This window comes from Prionailurus bengalensis, chromosome D2 (genome assembly GCF_016509475.1).
Source record: "Prionailurus bengalensis isolate Pbe53 chromosome D2, Fcat_Pben_1.1_paternal_pri, whole genome shotgun sequence".
Classification (NCBI taxonomy): Eukaryota; Metazoa; Chordata; class Mammalia; order Carnivora; family Felidae; genus Prionailurus; species Prionailurus bengalensis.
This window is the reverse complement of record NC_057351.1, coordinates 39,598,407-39,614,160: the sequence shown is the minus strand read 5'-3', so window position 1 is coordinate 39,614,160 and position 15,754 is coordinate 39,598,407. Positions and strand designations below refer to the sequence as shown.

Here is a 15,754-nt window from a genome sequence, read left to right as displayed (position 1 = left end):
GCGTGCTCCCTCTCCACCTCCTCTCTTAGAACACCTACAACCTGGCTCTCCTTCAGCTCAAGTTTCTACCAGTCCCATCTCTCAACCAGCACCCCTACGAGGGATACCTTGTGGAAATCAATGAGATCAGTGAGCGTTGCATGGCGATTGGGGTCCACTCCCAGGAAGCTGTAAAAATCTCCAGAGGCATCCACAAGAAAGTGCTTGAACCCTTTCTGCAGGCGATAGGAGAGGGTATAACCCCAGATTTTCTCACTGACCCGGACCAAAAATGCTCCCTCTGTCATGTTCTCAAGGAGATCTTCTGCATCTTCTCGGCTAATAATTCCTGGTTTAAAAGAGGGGGGGAAAAAAGGCCATAGGTTCAGCAAACCTTCCCCTGCCACTCTCCTCCACTCATCCCTGCCCCTCATCCTCCTTCAAGGGTGTCAGGAAGGGAGGCTGCGGGGGGCTCAGGTACTTGCCTCATTCCACAGTGGGCTCACCTTGGCCCAGAACAAGCTGTCTGGGCAGAATTCCTACTAGGACCTGAGTTTAGCATTCTTTCCTCCAAATTATGCCACACTAACTTGGATTAACTGGGTAAGCAAAGAATTAGCAATGAGCCAGGATTATAGCATCTATCAATTACACATAAGAGTCCTGCTTTGATAACAACACTGTAGGGACTTACGATTACTACCCCAGTTACCTTTCCTGTACCCGTGAATGAGCGCCTGAACACAGCACGTCCTCTTAAGAAGAAAGAGGGCTTCCTCCATCCACCTGCGGACACCAGGCAAACAGCTCAAAGGACAAAATTTTCTACAGTCCTTCACAATGTGCTTTCACCACAGTATGAAAGGCGGTCTGGCCCTGGAGTCGAGTATTCGCCAGTGGCTATCTCCAGCAGGGCTTTTAGGGAGCTGCACTCAGGGATAGAGCACAGGAAGCCATGCGTCCAGTGGGTCCGCCTCTGAGGGCAGGGCAGTGGGAAGAGGGCAGGAGCCAGAAAACCTAGATTACCTACTGACCCCTGCCTTCACCCGGGCTACAGGATGTTCAGCCAACCCCTCAACTTCTGCGGTGTCCTTCGACGTTTAAGTGATCATCTTAATCCGACCACTTCAAGGGCACCTCACAACTTTCAAGTCAGATAAAGTTCGTGAAAGCCTTTCGTAAATCGAGAACAACTGGGGACATGTTGGCTGCTGTTGTCCTCTGTTATTTCGGGGGAGAGGAGGAGCACACTGTCTTGTTCACACGCCCACCTGTTCACCCGCTGCATACATTCAGTGGGATCATTTACGGCAGTGACATAGCCAAGGGGTAGAAGGCAGCTGGGCTGTTCATCCCTGTGACCCAGGGACTTGTGACTTGTCCCACGCTGCACCCTGGTACCGCTTTCAATATTGCACTTTCCTGTAGTGTTCCCCTCCCCCCCACACACACACACCACCATCACTCTCCTACTTATAGGTCATCTGGCCAGACTTTCCTTGTGCCCAAAGCAGAGGACATAGAGGCAATCACACTGTCACCTGTCCCCCTTTTAAAGACAGCCAACACAAATGGGGGCCACCTCTTTCCTCCTTGCCCAGGACTTATCAAGAGGCAATCAAGTGAGCCACCCTCTCCCCAACCAGGCTATAGAAGTAGGAAATTAGGAAGAGAGAGAGGAAGGGAAGGAAGTAGTGAGCCCTTCTGCCACAGGACACCTGAAGAATCGCACACAAACCCCTCGTAGGCAGGAGGGTGCACCCTGGGGCTGTCCCCTACCCCCAGGGAGGGCATTAGTGCCTTCGGCCGGGGAAGCAATGACAGCCAAAAGAGGGCCAAAATGGCCCACCTGGAATCTGTCATAAGACTCAGCACAGTCCCTCACCCACCTCCCTGCCCCAGTATCAGAGGACCTAGACCCTAAAGGTAGCTGGGGTGGGGAAGAAAGTGAGACAGTATAGAGCCGGCTCAGGAGGACGAGAGACCAGCAAATGTCACCCCCAACCCCATTCCCCACACCTAAAGCTAAAGCCCAGCCCAGACTGGAAACTGGGAGAGGAGAGAAGTGTTACATGGAGTAGGAGACTGAACAATCAAACTTGAATAGGACTCGACTTTTTACCGCCCGAAAGTGACCAGTAAGACCAAAAGGACAATGTCATGTCTCTCTGCCATCTAAAACCTTTGAATAGCCCCTCTGAAATCCAGCAGAGTCCAGGCTCAGCAATGACAGGCACTGGGCTCCGGGACCCCATCTCACCCACCTCTCTAGGCTCATTCACTCACTCCCTCATGAGCCATTACTGGCTGCTGACCTCCAGCCCCCCTTGTGCAGAAGCCTCAGCCCCAGCCCAGCCCCCTTTGTCCCAGCGGACCCCAAATCCTCAATGAAGGATGTCTCTTCTCTCCTGGGAAGCACAAGCTGGTGATCACTTACACTCTGCCTCTGTGCAAGATAGAAAAAGATGTCCCTCTGAGCGGTAGAATTTGAAAACGGTGCCCATCTGGACCCAAATGGCCAAGCTCTCGTTTCTGCATTTCAGTCCCTCCTGCCCACAACTAGCCCTCTTGGCAAGTTCGCTTTACTCAGTGCGCAATCTGCTCAACCCTATCAGGAAATCATTTCTACACCGGGAGGCTGCACGGGATACCCACCTTCGAGCTTTCATAACGCCCTGCCCAGAGGCTATAGTACACTAGGAAACAGGCTGTGAACGGCTCAAGGATAGAGCCTGTGGCAACCATGGGACCCTCAGGACGGACTCCGCTGCAAACGATGTCTGGACTGACAGCCTCCAGCTGCTGCTCAGGACGCACCGCTGAAGCATATTCTCCCCAGGCTGCTTCTGGCACAGAGGGTACAAGACCGAGTGCCCTTGGGGCATCTGGGTGGCTCAGTCAGTTAAGCATCCAACTCCTAGTTTCAGCCCAGGTCATGATCCCACAGTTCGTGAGTTCGAGCCCTGCACTGGGCTCTCTGCTGTCAGCGCAGAGCCCGCTTCAGGTCCTCTGTCCCTCTCTCTCTGCCCCTCCCCTGCTCGCTCTCTCTCTCTCTCTCTCTCTCTCTCTCTCTCTCTCTCTCAAAAGTAAAATAAACATCAAAAGAGAAAAAAGACTGGGCGCCCTTGCCTCAGAGCACAGAGGTTTCTATGACTGAGCACAAGGGTACTGGAGCCACCGTGCCCACCCAGTGCAGGACTTCTGAGTGAGCAGTCCTTGCTCTGGGGTTTCCCATCAGCCCGAGCAAGACTTGCCCTGAGCTGCGCTCCAGTAGCAGGCTCCTCCCCCAACCGCCCCTCCTTCCCTCGCTCCCTCCCTCCCTCCTTGCACCACTGTCTGAAGACTCCCCACCTTCTCCTGCTCCCTCTCCCCTTTATCCTTCATGGGCATTTCTTCCAGTAAATCCCTGGCACTTCTGCTTCCCAGAAGCCCCACACTGACACAGAAGCTGATGTCTGTGCCCCAAGGACCTGGAATGCTGGGGGGCTTGTCCGAAGCAGTAATCCAGAGCGTGGACTAACACCACAGCTCAGGGACTTGTTCAACAGGTGGCCTTGGGCAGGTTACTTAAGCTTCTGAAACCCAGGGTGGCGTCCTCATCTATTAAGCAGTCGCACTAATACTATCTACGTCTTAAGGTTGCTCGAGCCTACATTAAATTAATGTGTGAACGTGCTTACCACAGTGGCTGAGAACACAATGGCCATCTAATTTTTTTTTTATATAAAAAAAGAATGCATGCAAGCAGGGGAGGGGCAGAGGGAGAGGCAGAGAAAATCCCAAGCAGGCTCCATGCTCCGTGTAGAGCACAACGCGGGGCTCGATCTCACACCGAACGGGCTGAGCCAAAATGAAGAGTCAGACACTCAACCACTTAACCGCCTGAGCCACCAGGCACCTCCGCAATGGCCGTCTAATACACGTAACTAGTTTGTCCTGGCCACACCAAGGGTGCTGCTCGTGTGTGCCAAGACTGGATGTCACCTTGTGCTGGTAGCAGCCTTGGTCATCGTGCTGCCAGGCTGTGCTGCCCAAGCACCCAATCCCCCCAGACTGAGGCTGCTGAGGAGGACTTCTTCTGGTGGGGACTGCTCGGGTCCCTGGGCCCCAGCCTGCACTGCCATCACCACCTCCCCCCCTCCCCCCGCAGACTCTTCCGGGTGTCTGGAATAGTAAACATCTGTGAGACCTGCCCCGCTCTTGGATACTTAACCTAGAAATCAAAATTGTATCTGGACCCAAGACCAAAAGGAGTACAGCTTCATCGTTTAGGACGGCACCGGCCATTTCACAGCAAACCTGACCCCCAAGAGAATTAGTGGCTGGGAGCCCCGAGGGACACTTACAAGGAGAAGCTGTCACATTTTCCTGCCCCGTTCACCCTGCCCTCCCCATCTCCCTCTCTCTCTCCCTGGATGGCCTCTAAGCCAAGTGTACTGATCCTAAGCACTAACCATACCCCAACCCATCCCACCTCTGCCCCTTCTAAACACTCCACAACCTCTTGGCTGAGGAAGAAGGGAGAGCTTCACCTCACCCCTTCTGACTGGGGAGCGAGCACAGTGCTCCCCAGGGATCACGGGAACTTTCGGCCTCAGCCAGTGACCAAGGCTGGCTGAGGGGCATGGCCAAGGCCCCACAGCACCTGTTCTGGAATGGTCACTGGAGACTGCAACTGTAGATCCCTTCTGAGCCAATTCTCACCCACCAACGATGAGAAATGTAGCGTTTCCTGTAATTTCTCCCCTTCCTCCCTTTAATAAGTATGTATTAAGCACTCTCTAGGAGCCAAGCCCCATGCTTAGCACCTGGGAGTCAGCACTGAATGAGAAACAGTTCCTGCCTCCCAGAAGTTTTGACTCTGGACAGAAGTAGAGATTGGCAGAATTTTTCTATTTTATTGTGTTTTTTTTTTCTTTTTTTTTTTTAAAGAAAAGGCTCACCGTAACCAGTGGTGATCAAGGCCACGGGTGCTATGGGAGCACCCAGGGGAAGCACCCCACCCAGCTCTGGTGCCAGGGGCAGAAGTGACAGTTAGACTAAGACCAGAAGGGTTAAAACAGAGGGGTGAGGCAAGTATCTGTTTTGCAAAAGGGATTAGCACATGAGTCTTCATGGCAGGAGAGGAGGCCAACGTAGGAGATGGGTGGTGACAACATACACAGAGGTCGGCAGGGGCCAAGCTCCCATGCGCTCCCCAGACCATTAGAAGGATTCTGGACCTAATTCTGAGGGCAATGAGAAACGACTGGTGTTCCCTAAGCAGAAGAAGAATATGAGAATGTTCAAGGATAAAAAAATGGCCTCAGGGGGCATGAATTATAGGCACACAAGCTAGCGATCTCAATGCAATGAGGGCTCCTTCATCTAAGCATTTCTTCATAGCTACATTTCCATAGCTACAGCACTGGAATCTAGCTCCCAGACCACTAGTCTGCCAGAAATGGCTTCTATATTGAAGCAGGGGGGCAAAAGGACACATCGGGGGTTACATGAAAAGCCTCATGTCACAGCCAGCATGGGACACCATCTGGGGCCTCAGTGGGCCTCATCTCCTTCGGTCTTCCTACCATCCCAATTATCATCACTTCATAACTGAGGACACTGAGGGTCAGCAAGAAAAGGGACTTCCCCAAGGCCACAGAGCTATTAAATGGCGGAGTCAGAATTTGAACTCAGGTCCTCAGACTCCAAGTCTAGTACTCTTTGCTCTACACCATGTTATCTCATGCAGAGGACAGTAAGGGCTGTGAAAGGCACAAGAAGGAGGAGACTAATGTGGCCTGTAGAAAAGTCAGGGCAGGCCTCAAAGAGGCAACGAAGGGGGATGAGAAGCAGGCCTTGGGGGCTGGGTAGATTCCGTGGCCGTAAGCCGAGGTGGTGAGGTAAAAGGGGAGAAGGAGGGATAAAATGAGGGAAGAGTCACAGCGAAGACTAAGAAGAACGAGTCCATGGCACATTTATAAAAATGCAACCTAAGAGAAGCCTAATTTAAGTCTCAGGACAGGAAGAGACACAGCAGATGGACGGAAAGATCTAGCACGTGTATGATCTGGATCCCAGAGAAGACCGGTGAGGAGAATGGAGAGGAGGCAATATTTAAGAGTGATTCATCACAGACACATCACAGGGAAACTGCACAAAGCCACTTAACGTCTCATTTTGTCAACCAGAGAAAAAGGCTGATTGTCTACAAAGAATGAACAATTAGACTGTTGGTTAACTCCTCAGTTGCAACAGTAGAAGCCAGAGGACAATGGGATAATATTTTCAGTGCGCTGAGAAAAAAAATAACAGTGTTTAATGAAACTATCTTTCAAGGAGGACGAAATAAAGGCATCTTCTGAAAAAAAAAAAAAAGTTGAGAAAATTGACAATTAGGGATATTCTAAAGGACGTACTTCAGGTAGAAGAAATTGGATCCTGGATAGACCATCTGAGAGGCTAGAAGGCATGATGAGGACAGATATCACAGGTAAGTTAACAGTATATGTTGACTTACAAACTAATACTAATAATGGATAGTGGAGGGTTTAAAAAAATATAGAACTGTAATGTTGACAACATCTGATCAGTTGAGAGTAGAAATGCTGGACTTCAAAAAATCTATGTGTTTAGGGGGTACCTGGCTGGCTCAGTCGGAAGAGCACGCGACTCCTGATCTTGGGGTCGTGAGTTCAAACTCCATGTTGAGTATACAGATTACCTAAATAAATAAAACTTCAAAAAATAATAAAAAACAAAAATAGGGGCAGCTGGGTGGCTCAGTCAGTTAAGCTTCCAACTCTTGTTTTCGGCTCAGGTCATGAGCGCACCGTTCATGACCGAGCCCCGAGTTGGGCTCTGCGCTGACAGCACGGAGCCGGCTTGGGATTCTCTGTCTCTCCCTCTCTCTCCGCTCCTCCCCCACTCACGCCCTCTCTCGTGTGCCCACTCTCTCTCAAAATAGATAAATAAACATTAAAAATAAATAAAAATTCTGTGTGTTTAGGAAGAGGGTAACGATATACATCAACTTTAGGATACGTGAAATATGAATGTTAAATCCTCTAAACCAACCACTGAAAGACGAGCACTGAGAGCGGTATAACCTCCAAACAACGGAGATGGAAAAATGCAATGAGAGAAAAGTTTTTTTCAATGAAGCGTGAAGCCAGCTAATAACTAAAAAATAACGCCACTATAGTTCCGTTTATATTAAATGGAAAAGCTCACAAAGCTAAACACTACGGTGTTTGGAGATTAACATAGAAATAAGAAATGAAGCAAAGAGCTGATGGAGAAAATATTCAGGCGACAGATCACAGGAGCAGGGGCTGGCCTGGGGACGAGCACACAGGTGCTTCCAGGATTGGTCGTGTCCCCGCTGCTGAAGCTCCCCCTTCACGCCCTTCACATCTGTACGTGCACACACCACGTATATTCCACATTGAATATTTTAAGTATTTAAATATCATTGCTCTGTACCTCCCCACACATTATGCTATGACATTCATTCAAAGTCGGTCAATGTCCTTTGAGGGATGGGGAGGTTATCACCTAGGAAAAAAAGAATCGCTAATGAGCTTTAAATGTCAGTGTTGGCTGCTTTGAGTCTCTAGAGCATGGTTCTCAACCCTGGCCCACTCTGACTGAGTCTTGTGTCAGTCACTTTGGGAACAACAAGCATCGGTCATGTTTACAATCTTCTCAGGTAATTCCAACTGGCAGCCAGGTTTGAGACTCGCCGAGCTAGAGTGTAAACAGTCTTGCAAGCCAGGATTGGCAAAAAGGTAAAAAGTGATTTTTACATTCTAGAAACTTCCTCTGTATTTAAAGTAATACTTGGAGGTCTGAACACAATTTAACTGACCTACTCTAGAGAGGACATGGGATAGGTCCTATGAGAAGTCTCTGCCAGATGGGAAAGAGCTTTTCCTGGGCTGGGGTGGGACAGAGGGGATGAAGGACTAAAGGGAGGGACCCCACTCATGTTCCTGCACCCCACAGATATTGAGAAAGTAGAATATCCCCCCGTACCCCAATTTTGCCCACATAATAGAGCCACAATTAGGGCAGAATGATGTATTTGGAGACAGAAGAGCCTGATGATCATGTCTGCCAGCCTCCCCAAGTTCCTGTGAATCGTGGAGGGGACCAAGGACCTCTACCGCATTCTGGTGTGGGATCTGGAACATGGGGCTAGAGCAACTCTCACATTTGGCTGCTGGCAATAGGGGCCGGATCAGCCTTCTGGAGAGCCACTGGTACCCCTAGTCAAATTAACTGCATGTATACCCTCTGGCCCAACAATTCCATTACTGAGATATATTCTAAAGAAATCGTCACACAGGTCCATAAGCATCTGGCGCCAAGAGACGTAATTGGTTCTTAGACTGATCTGTGGTGCTGGTAAGTTGGGGGCAATCAGGGTGTCCATGACTCAGAGTGGATGAGCAAAACCAGGTAGATTCACCCTGAGGAATACTGTGCAGCAATTAGAAATAATAGGCCAGAGACAGGAACAGCATGGCTCTCGTAACAGATGCTCGGTGAGACAGAGTGAGGAACAAGAATGATTTACCTCAGCTTTCAGGCAAATGTACGTAAGCACAGGGTAGGACAAGGTAGAATCTGTGATGGCAGCAACATCATTTTCCAATCTGCCCAAATCCCCAAATAAGAAGAAGCAGGACAAGTAAAGACGAAACCAAAAGTCCATGGGCTATGTTTACAACAGAACTAGGTAGCAAGGTGGTCCCATGAACCCCACATACAAACAGTGGTGGGAACAAATAGTCAACACAAGACCTTCACCATACCAGGTGTTTCCACAGGAAGAAGAGAGAAGCAAGAGTGACCAATGGACCCGAGAGCAGTCAACAGGAACTCACTGGAAAGCAGGAGGCTAACTTAAGAACAGCAGTCAAAACTTGGGAAGGATTTGCCTTCTGCAATCCTGGGGAAGTGCAAGAGGCCCATGGTGACACCCTCCAGAGCCACCTTCGACCACTGGGAGTGGCATAAAAATTGAGCCGGGTAGGACAAAAGAAAAGAAAGAAGGAGAAAGTCCAGACCCACGTGGGGGGAGGGGAACAGAGCCGAGCTACTCCGGAGAGGCAAGCTGCCCTATTTGTGAGCACTTCACAAAACTAATAGAACAGGAGGCTCTGCAAAGTCCAAAACAACTCTCCAGGCTCTTGTTTCACTTGAAATGTTCAGGCAAACTAATTTCACATAAAAACTAGCCACAGAAAAGCACCAAGGTCAACGCTACCATGAGAAAAAAAGAAAATAAAGAGCAGAGTAACCCCCCTCGGGTGATATATATATACAATATATATACAAGAACCGTTTGAACAGATACACAGTATTATCAGAGAGGCTGCTTATTGAGGAGGAATGGGAATGTGAGTGAAAAATAAAGGAGAGTAAGAAAATAAAACAATAAGGGACAGCCTTGTTCCTTTCCATAATGATCATAAACTGTGAGGACAAGAGAGGGAAGAGGGAGCCAGTGAAATGAACCTTTAGGACTAAGGGTTTTTTGAAAAAATAATCGTCATTAAGAGTGTAGCCCAGGGGCGCCTGGGTGGCTCAGTCCATTAAGCATCAGACTTTAGCTCAGGTCATGATCTCCGGGTTGGTGAGCTCCAGACCAGAGTCAGGCTGTGCACTGACAGTGCAGAGTCTGCTTGGGATTGCCTCTCTCTCCCTCTCTCTCTGCCCCTCCCCCATTTGCACACGCACACTCGCTCTCTCTCTCTCTCTCCGTCCCTCCCTCTCTCAAAATAAATCAACTTAAAAAAAAAAAAAAAAAGAGCAGAGCCCAGAAAAGAGGCAAGGTGACCCCCGAACTTAGGCTTTGGGGTGGATGGTCTTCACTAACAGCTAATTGATGTCAGTTGTTAAAATTCAGAAGCCCCAGCAAGAGTCAAGGTACAGCCAAGTCAAGTTTAGGGGATAATCAGCGCGGGGAAGGGGACCCCTAAAAGCAGAGAACAAAGTCCAGAGATGAGCAACCAACCACGGCCTTTCTTTGGCTTCCTCCCAAGCCACAAGCTGCCCTTACACTCAGACACTACTTGGGGGGAAGGAGTGATGTTGGAGAGACCCCATGAGAAGGGAGAAGCAGAACTTTGAGTTTAAAATTAAGGTTGAATAGTTGCTAGAAAGTAACCGAGGTAAACTGAAAGAGACTCTTAAACCAGAGGAACCGGAAATTTTAAGGGGTTTTTTTCAGGCATTAGCAGAATGGAGGTCCTGATGAGGTAAGATCATTTCTAAAAAGAAGTAGGGGCACCTGGGTGGCTCAGTCTGTTGGGCGTCAGACAGCGGCTCAGGTCATGATCTCGCAGGTTGGTGAGTTTGAGCCCCGCATCCGGCTCTCTGCTGACAGCTCAGAGCCTGGAGCCTGCTTTGGATTCTGTGTCTCTCCCTCTCTCTGCCCCTCCCCTGCTTGCACTCTGCCTCTCTATCTCCCAAAAATAAATAAACATTTAAAAAAACTTTTTTTTTAAAGAAGTTACACTTGTAGGTCTTTCCAGCAACAATTAAAAAGCTTGGTAGAGAGGTTCACATAAATCTATAGGTAGACCAGGGTTTCTCAACCTGGCACTGTTGACATTTTGAGCCAGATAAGGGTCTGCAGAATGCATTGTAGGATGTATAACAGCATCCCTGACCTCTACCCGCTGGATGCCAACAGCACCTTGCAGTTGTGACAACCAAATATGCCTTTAGACACTATCAGCTCTTCCCTGGGGTACAATCACCCCTGGTAAGTTGAGAACCACTGACATGGAGACAGACCCGACAGATCTCTCATTGACAATAACAACAAAAGTTAGAGCAAAAATAGTCCAGGGCTCCTCTGGGCTTTGGGCGTCAAAGGCAACTACAGCGCCCTCTGCTGGGCCTCGGCAGAAAAAGCCAGGGCCAACGTCAGGGAACCTAAGCCTTCCAGGGCGGCTGCCCCCTGACGGTTGAGAAGCTAGGAACGCAGGAGGGGAGGATGGCCAGCCAAGAAGTCAAGGCTTAAGGCAAGGCTTGCTATTCCTGTCCCAATACCCATTAATATGGCAGGCAGGCAGGCGTCTGCACCCAGCACCCCCGCGAGGTGCAGCCAGCAGCTCCCGACTCCCTTCTTACTGCACAGAGCACGAATCCCCGTGCATCCCCGTGCCTTCTCCCTGATGCCTCACCTAATCATCTCCCTGCATCCCATGCAGATGCTCTCAAACCTGCCAACAACTTCAAGTTGCTATCAAAATATTTATCCCACCGGTGCTAACTGTGGCAGCCCCAGGAAAGGGAAGGCACAGCTTCAAAAGACGCTCAGCTATAAGGGACCCAAAAATCCACATGTTAGCAAATTCTAAAGCCGGCCCGGGATTCAGTTCCCAGCCCCTCCTCCACCTCCATGCCCATTCCCTGAAATCATTAGCTCTGAATTGCACCTGGGTAACCAAATGAGCTCCTTTTATTTCTCTGTTAGGGTTTCTCTCTGGAAAGAAAGAAATGCAGCAGGGCCAGACACGACGGGTTTACTTTTTATGGGTCTCAATTTATCTGACGTGCATATTTCTTACAGCTTTCACTATAGCTACGCCTCACCGGCCGGCAACTCCTCCATGACGGGTTAGCTATTTCTCACTCATTTTTGTGACTTTCCTTTCTTATTGCCATACTTTCCAGACGGCATCATTAAAGAGGCTGGAATTGTTAAGCTCTTCATTCTCAACAGTTTCTTAAAGCATCCTAAAGCCACAGAGATTGTGATAAAGGAGCTCGCATGCCTTCATTTTTTATACCTCCAAATGAAATTTAACCATAGCGAACTGCTGAGACAAGGGTTTCAGCGGATGAGCTTCTTGGTTCCAGATACAGCCATGCACAAGAGGCAGTATCCCACACCCATGACTGCCTGCTCCAAGCTGACATGCCAGGTTCAAATCACTAATGCCACTGTTGGTGACAGAGGGTTGCAACCACCCAGCAAAATGACCTCTCAACCTGGCTACCCAAGGATCCTGTGTAGCGCTAACTTCAACTGGAAGCATAAATCTATTATTTGATTCATGCCGGTCTTGCTGACTGGACGGACAGTTTCACTAGGACAGAGGACAGGTTTTTTTTTTTCCTCTCTATGATAGACATCCATCAGTCTTGCCCACTCAGGACCAGTTGCCCTTCTTCTGGCAAGGGATCGTGGACCTTCTTTTAGAAAGCCACACCCTCTCATTCATGTCTATGCAGTTGCAGTGGGATGGACTCTCTTCCATGCCAGGTACGGTCATGTGACTCAAGCCTAGCCAATCAGAGGTCTCATGCCTCTGACCATAGGGACTGGAGTCAGGAGTGAGCATGTGACCAAAGCAGACCCAACAAGGCAGGATATGGGGACTAGTATTCAGAGTATTGAGAGAAAACCATGCCCTGTGTCTCCTGGATTTCAAACTCAGCAAAAGCGGGCATGCAACCACAGGCTGATGCATTGCTTGGGAATGAAAACAACATGTAGAGCAACAGAGCTGAGAGATGGAGAAAGGCCAGGCCAACCTAAGCTCCCTGGATCAAGCAAAGCCTGAAGCTAGACATATCTTTGGATTTTTCAGTCATATAAGCAAATAAATCCTCTCTTTGATTCTATCAGTTTGATTTTTTTCTGTTACTTGCAAATGAATGTAAGTTCTGTGAGGGCAGGGAAGTTGTCAGTTTCATTCACCACCACATGCTCTGTACTTAGCATGTGCCTAGCACACAACAGCAACCTAATAGTAACAATCAATAAATTAATTATGCAAATGCCTTACGCAGGGAGCCTGCCTCCTCGTGCCCCTGCCCAGGTAATTGGGTAATTCCAAACACTGACAATTCCCAGTTTCGCTCTATTTATTGCGTGAGGACTTTGCAGACTGTAGGAGACTTGGAGGGCACCCTTCAGGAATTCTGTGGGAGGGAGGCCTAGGAAACAGCAGACACTTGCCTCGCCAAGAATAAGGCATGGCAGCTGAAACAGTTCACCCCACGACCCAGAGACGCTGGTGTCTCCTAACGGAAGAGCCATCTCTCCCTGCTCAAGGAGACATTCTGGACTGGGCAGGGAACTAGCTCCCTGAGTACTGCATGCCCCAGGCAGTTACTTAACTGTGAAATGGCAACAAGGCTGTTTTGCATCACAGATCCGAGCATGGACCGCTGGGGTTTGAACCCCACTGCCCCCCGTTACAAACAGTGGGCCTCATGCACGTGGCCTCCGTTCTCTGTGCCTTAGCTTCCTCGTCTGCGAAAGGAGGCTAATGCTAGCGGAAGCACACATGCGATGTTACAAGGCTTAAATAAATTAACGAATGTGAGCGAGAAGCCAGCATACTTTAAACACTGTGCACCTGCCTCACGGCCAGTATTACCAGTTCTTCCAGAGAGTTGTGGGAGGACTAAATGAAACACCGGCTGTTCCATGCTTACCTGCAATAGCCAGCACAAAGCAAAAACTTAATAAATGATCTGTTACAACATCAAAGCCAGCGTGACGCCACAGGGGAGGCTAACCAACCACACCCCTGTGGATAGCAACCAGTGCACGCACACCTGAGGACCAGTACAAGGTGAAGTGCCCCTCTCCAGGGGCGCCTGGGGGCCTCAGTCACCTAAGCACTGACTCTTGGTTTCGGCTCAGGTCATGATCTCACGGTTCGTGAGTTCGAGCCCCGTGTCAGGCTCTGTGCTAACAGTGCAGAGCCTGCTTGGGATTCTCTCTTTCCCCCAGCTCTCTCTCAAAATAAATAAACTTAAAAAAAAAAAAAGTGCCTCCTTTCCGGGGGTGCCACCAATCCAAGAGGGACTTTGGTGTGCTCCAGATAGACACAGCCCCATACGGCATACAGGGCTCGGAAGCAGACACCCAGGTTTCTGCCTCTCTGGTCGCCTCAGCCACATACCCTCATGCAAGACGAAGTCTGAACATCTGCCCTGCAGCCCTGCCCCTGACCACCTCCTCACCCTGGAGAGAAGCCCCAAACACCCCCATGCCCCCTTGCAGAGAAGCAAGGGGGTGGGGAGAGAAAACCCCAAAGACCTCATCTCCCCCAAAAGGCAGTTTAACTAAAAAAGACGACTCCACTGAGTAGGACAAAGTTAACCAAAAATGGACTAGAGTTTATTTTTTCCCTACTACCCAGAAAGGAAAAGGAGGTGATGAGAAGTTCAGGATATGGGAGAAAATGTAGAAAAGCAAGGGAACTGCATTTTCTCTGGACACTGACACCTACATCCCGACTGCACAAATGTTGGCAATGCCCCACTGTCTGCAGGGGCGGCACATTTGTGTCGATTACAGGAGAAACCATACGTTGATTGCATATGCAAGCCATGCTGTTCTCCTCCAGGAAGCATTTCTAGGCTGTCGCAGGGGTAGGGGCCACCCTCCCGCCCTGTGCACCCCTGGAGGCTGGTGAGACGGGGTGTGAATCACAACACCCAAAAGCAGCATCCTGAGTTGAAATGAAACCTGTAAGCAAATGCTCAGGCATGTAAATCCATAAAGAACTTAATCACTAGACAGAAGTTAATTTGAGTCCGATAAACTTTTAATAATTAAGCATAAATATTAATGAATCTTCATTTCCAGAAAGTCTTCTCAACTACTATTGTAGTTGAGACTAGACTTGATTCTCCAGCAAATGCCAAAGCCACCGTTATTTGTTTCTCAGGTAAGCAGAGACAGAATAACTAACAGTGGGCAGGCTAGGGGGGAAATGTCATGTGATAAGACCTAATCCCCATCAGACTGGACAATCCACAGGCTCGCTATTTTGACCGAAGGGCTGTCTGGCCTCTGTTTACACACCCCAGCACTGGGTGCTCGCGACTCCCAGAGATAGCTTATTCCGCGTCCAGACAGCTAAGTGCTGCAAAGTTCACCAGACTGAATCAAAGTCAGCACCTTGTGCCTTTCACCATGTACTTCACATCCTGACCTTGAGGCCTTCAACAGGTTAGGGGACGTTGGTGGTTTCAAGACAGCAGCTGTGCCCCTCGCTCTAAATTTTCCTTCTCAACCCCACGCCTGCCCTCAGGAAAATGCACAGCTGATGCTCTGGGCTGAGCAGTGGCCGTGGGTGCCAGGGCTGGGATGAACTTGGGGCTGGAAACAGGTGAGAAACTAGATAGACTACAGAGCCTGGAGCAAAGAAAGTCCCAAAATAGCTTGCTGGAGTTGAAGAAGGGTCTAACCTATGATAGGCACTTCCCAGAGTTAGGAAGATAGGAGGGATCTTTGGGGAACACCAGAAATACGACGGGACTGTCAGGAGAATATTAAATCAATTACATCAACAGAAATCATGGTTTATTGTTACTCTGTGCTTTTTTTTTTAATCCAGAAAGAAAACAAAAATTCAGTCCTCTCAAATCCAACTAGATGCCCTAGCCCTGTCCCTGCCCACACATTTTAGTCACCCCCACCTGTGGATCAGAAAGTAAAGATGGCCGGAAAAGAGCCAAAATAAACGTGTGAGGTAGACAAGACACAAAAGGCCGAAATCAAAAACACAGAATGACAGACGGCCGAAAGGAAAGAGTTAAGACCTTGAAAATGCCATTTACAATCTACGCTTTCCCAAAGCGAAAATTAGCGTTGCTCTTCTTTGTAATTTTTTTTTTTTTCCTTTTTTGAGACTTTACAGCCAGCGCACAACCTTTCTTTGAAAAAAGGAAAAAGATCCCTTTATTTCTTAGTTGGAACAGCTTAAGCAAGAGCTTAAGAGGAAAGTAGGTCAACTGACCTACTTTT

The 15,754-nt window shown here is 49.0% G+C and overlaps 1 protein-coding gene across 1 annotated transcript in view; it reads right to left on the bottom strand.

The window, feature by feature from the left end:
• SH2D4B (SH2 domain containing 4B) overlaps nucleotides 1–15,754 on the bottom strand; it is a 61,473-nt gene that overhangs the window by 6,458 nt on the left and 39,261 nt on the right. Inside the window, exon 6 of the mRNA XM_043596735.1 lies at nucleotides 108–328. Coding sequence (XP_043452670.1) covers nucleotides 108–328 — 221 coding nt within the window. The remainder of the gene's footprint in view (nucleotides 1–107; nucleotides 329–15,754) is intronic.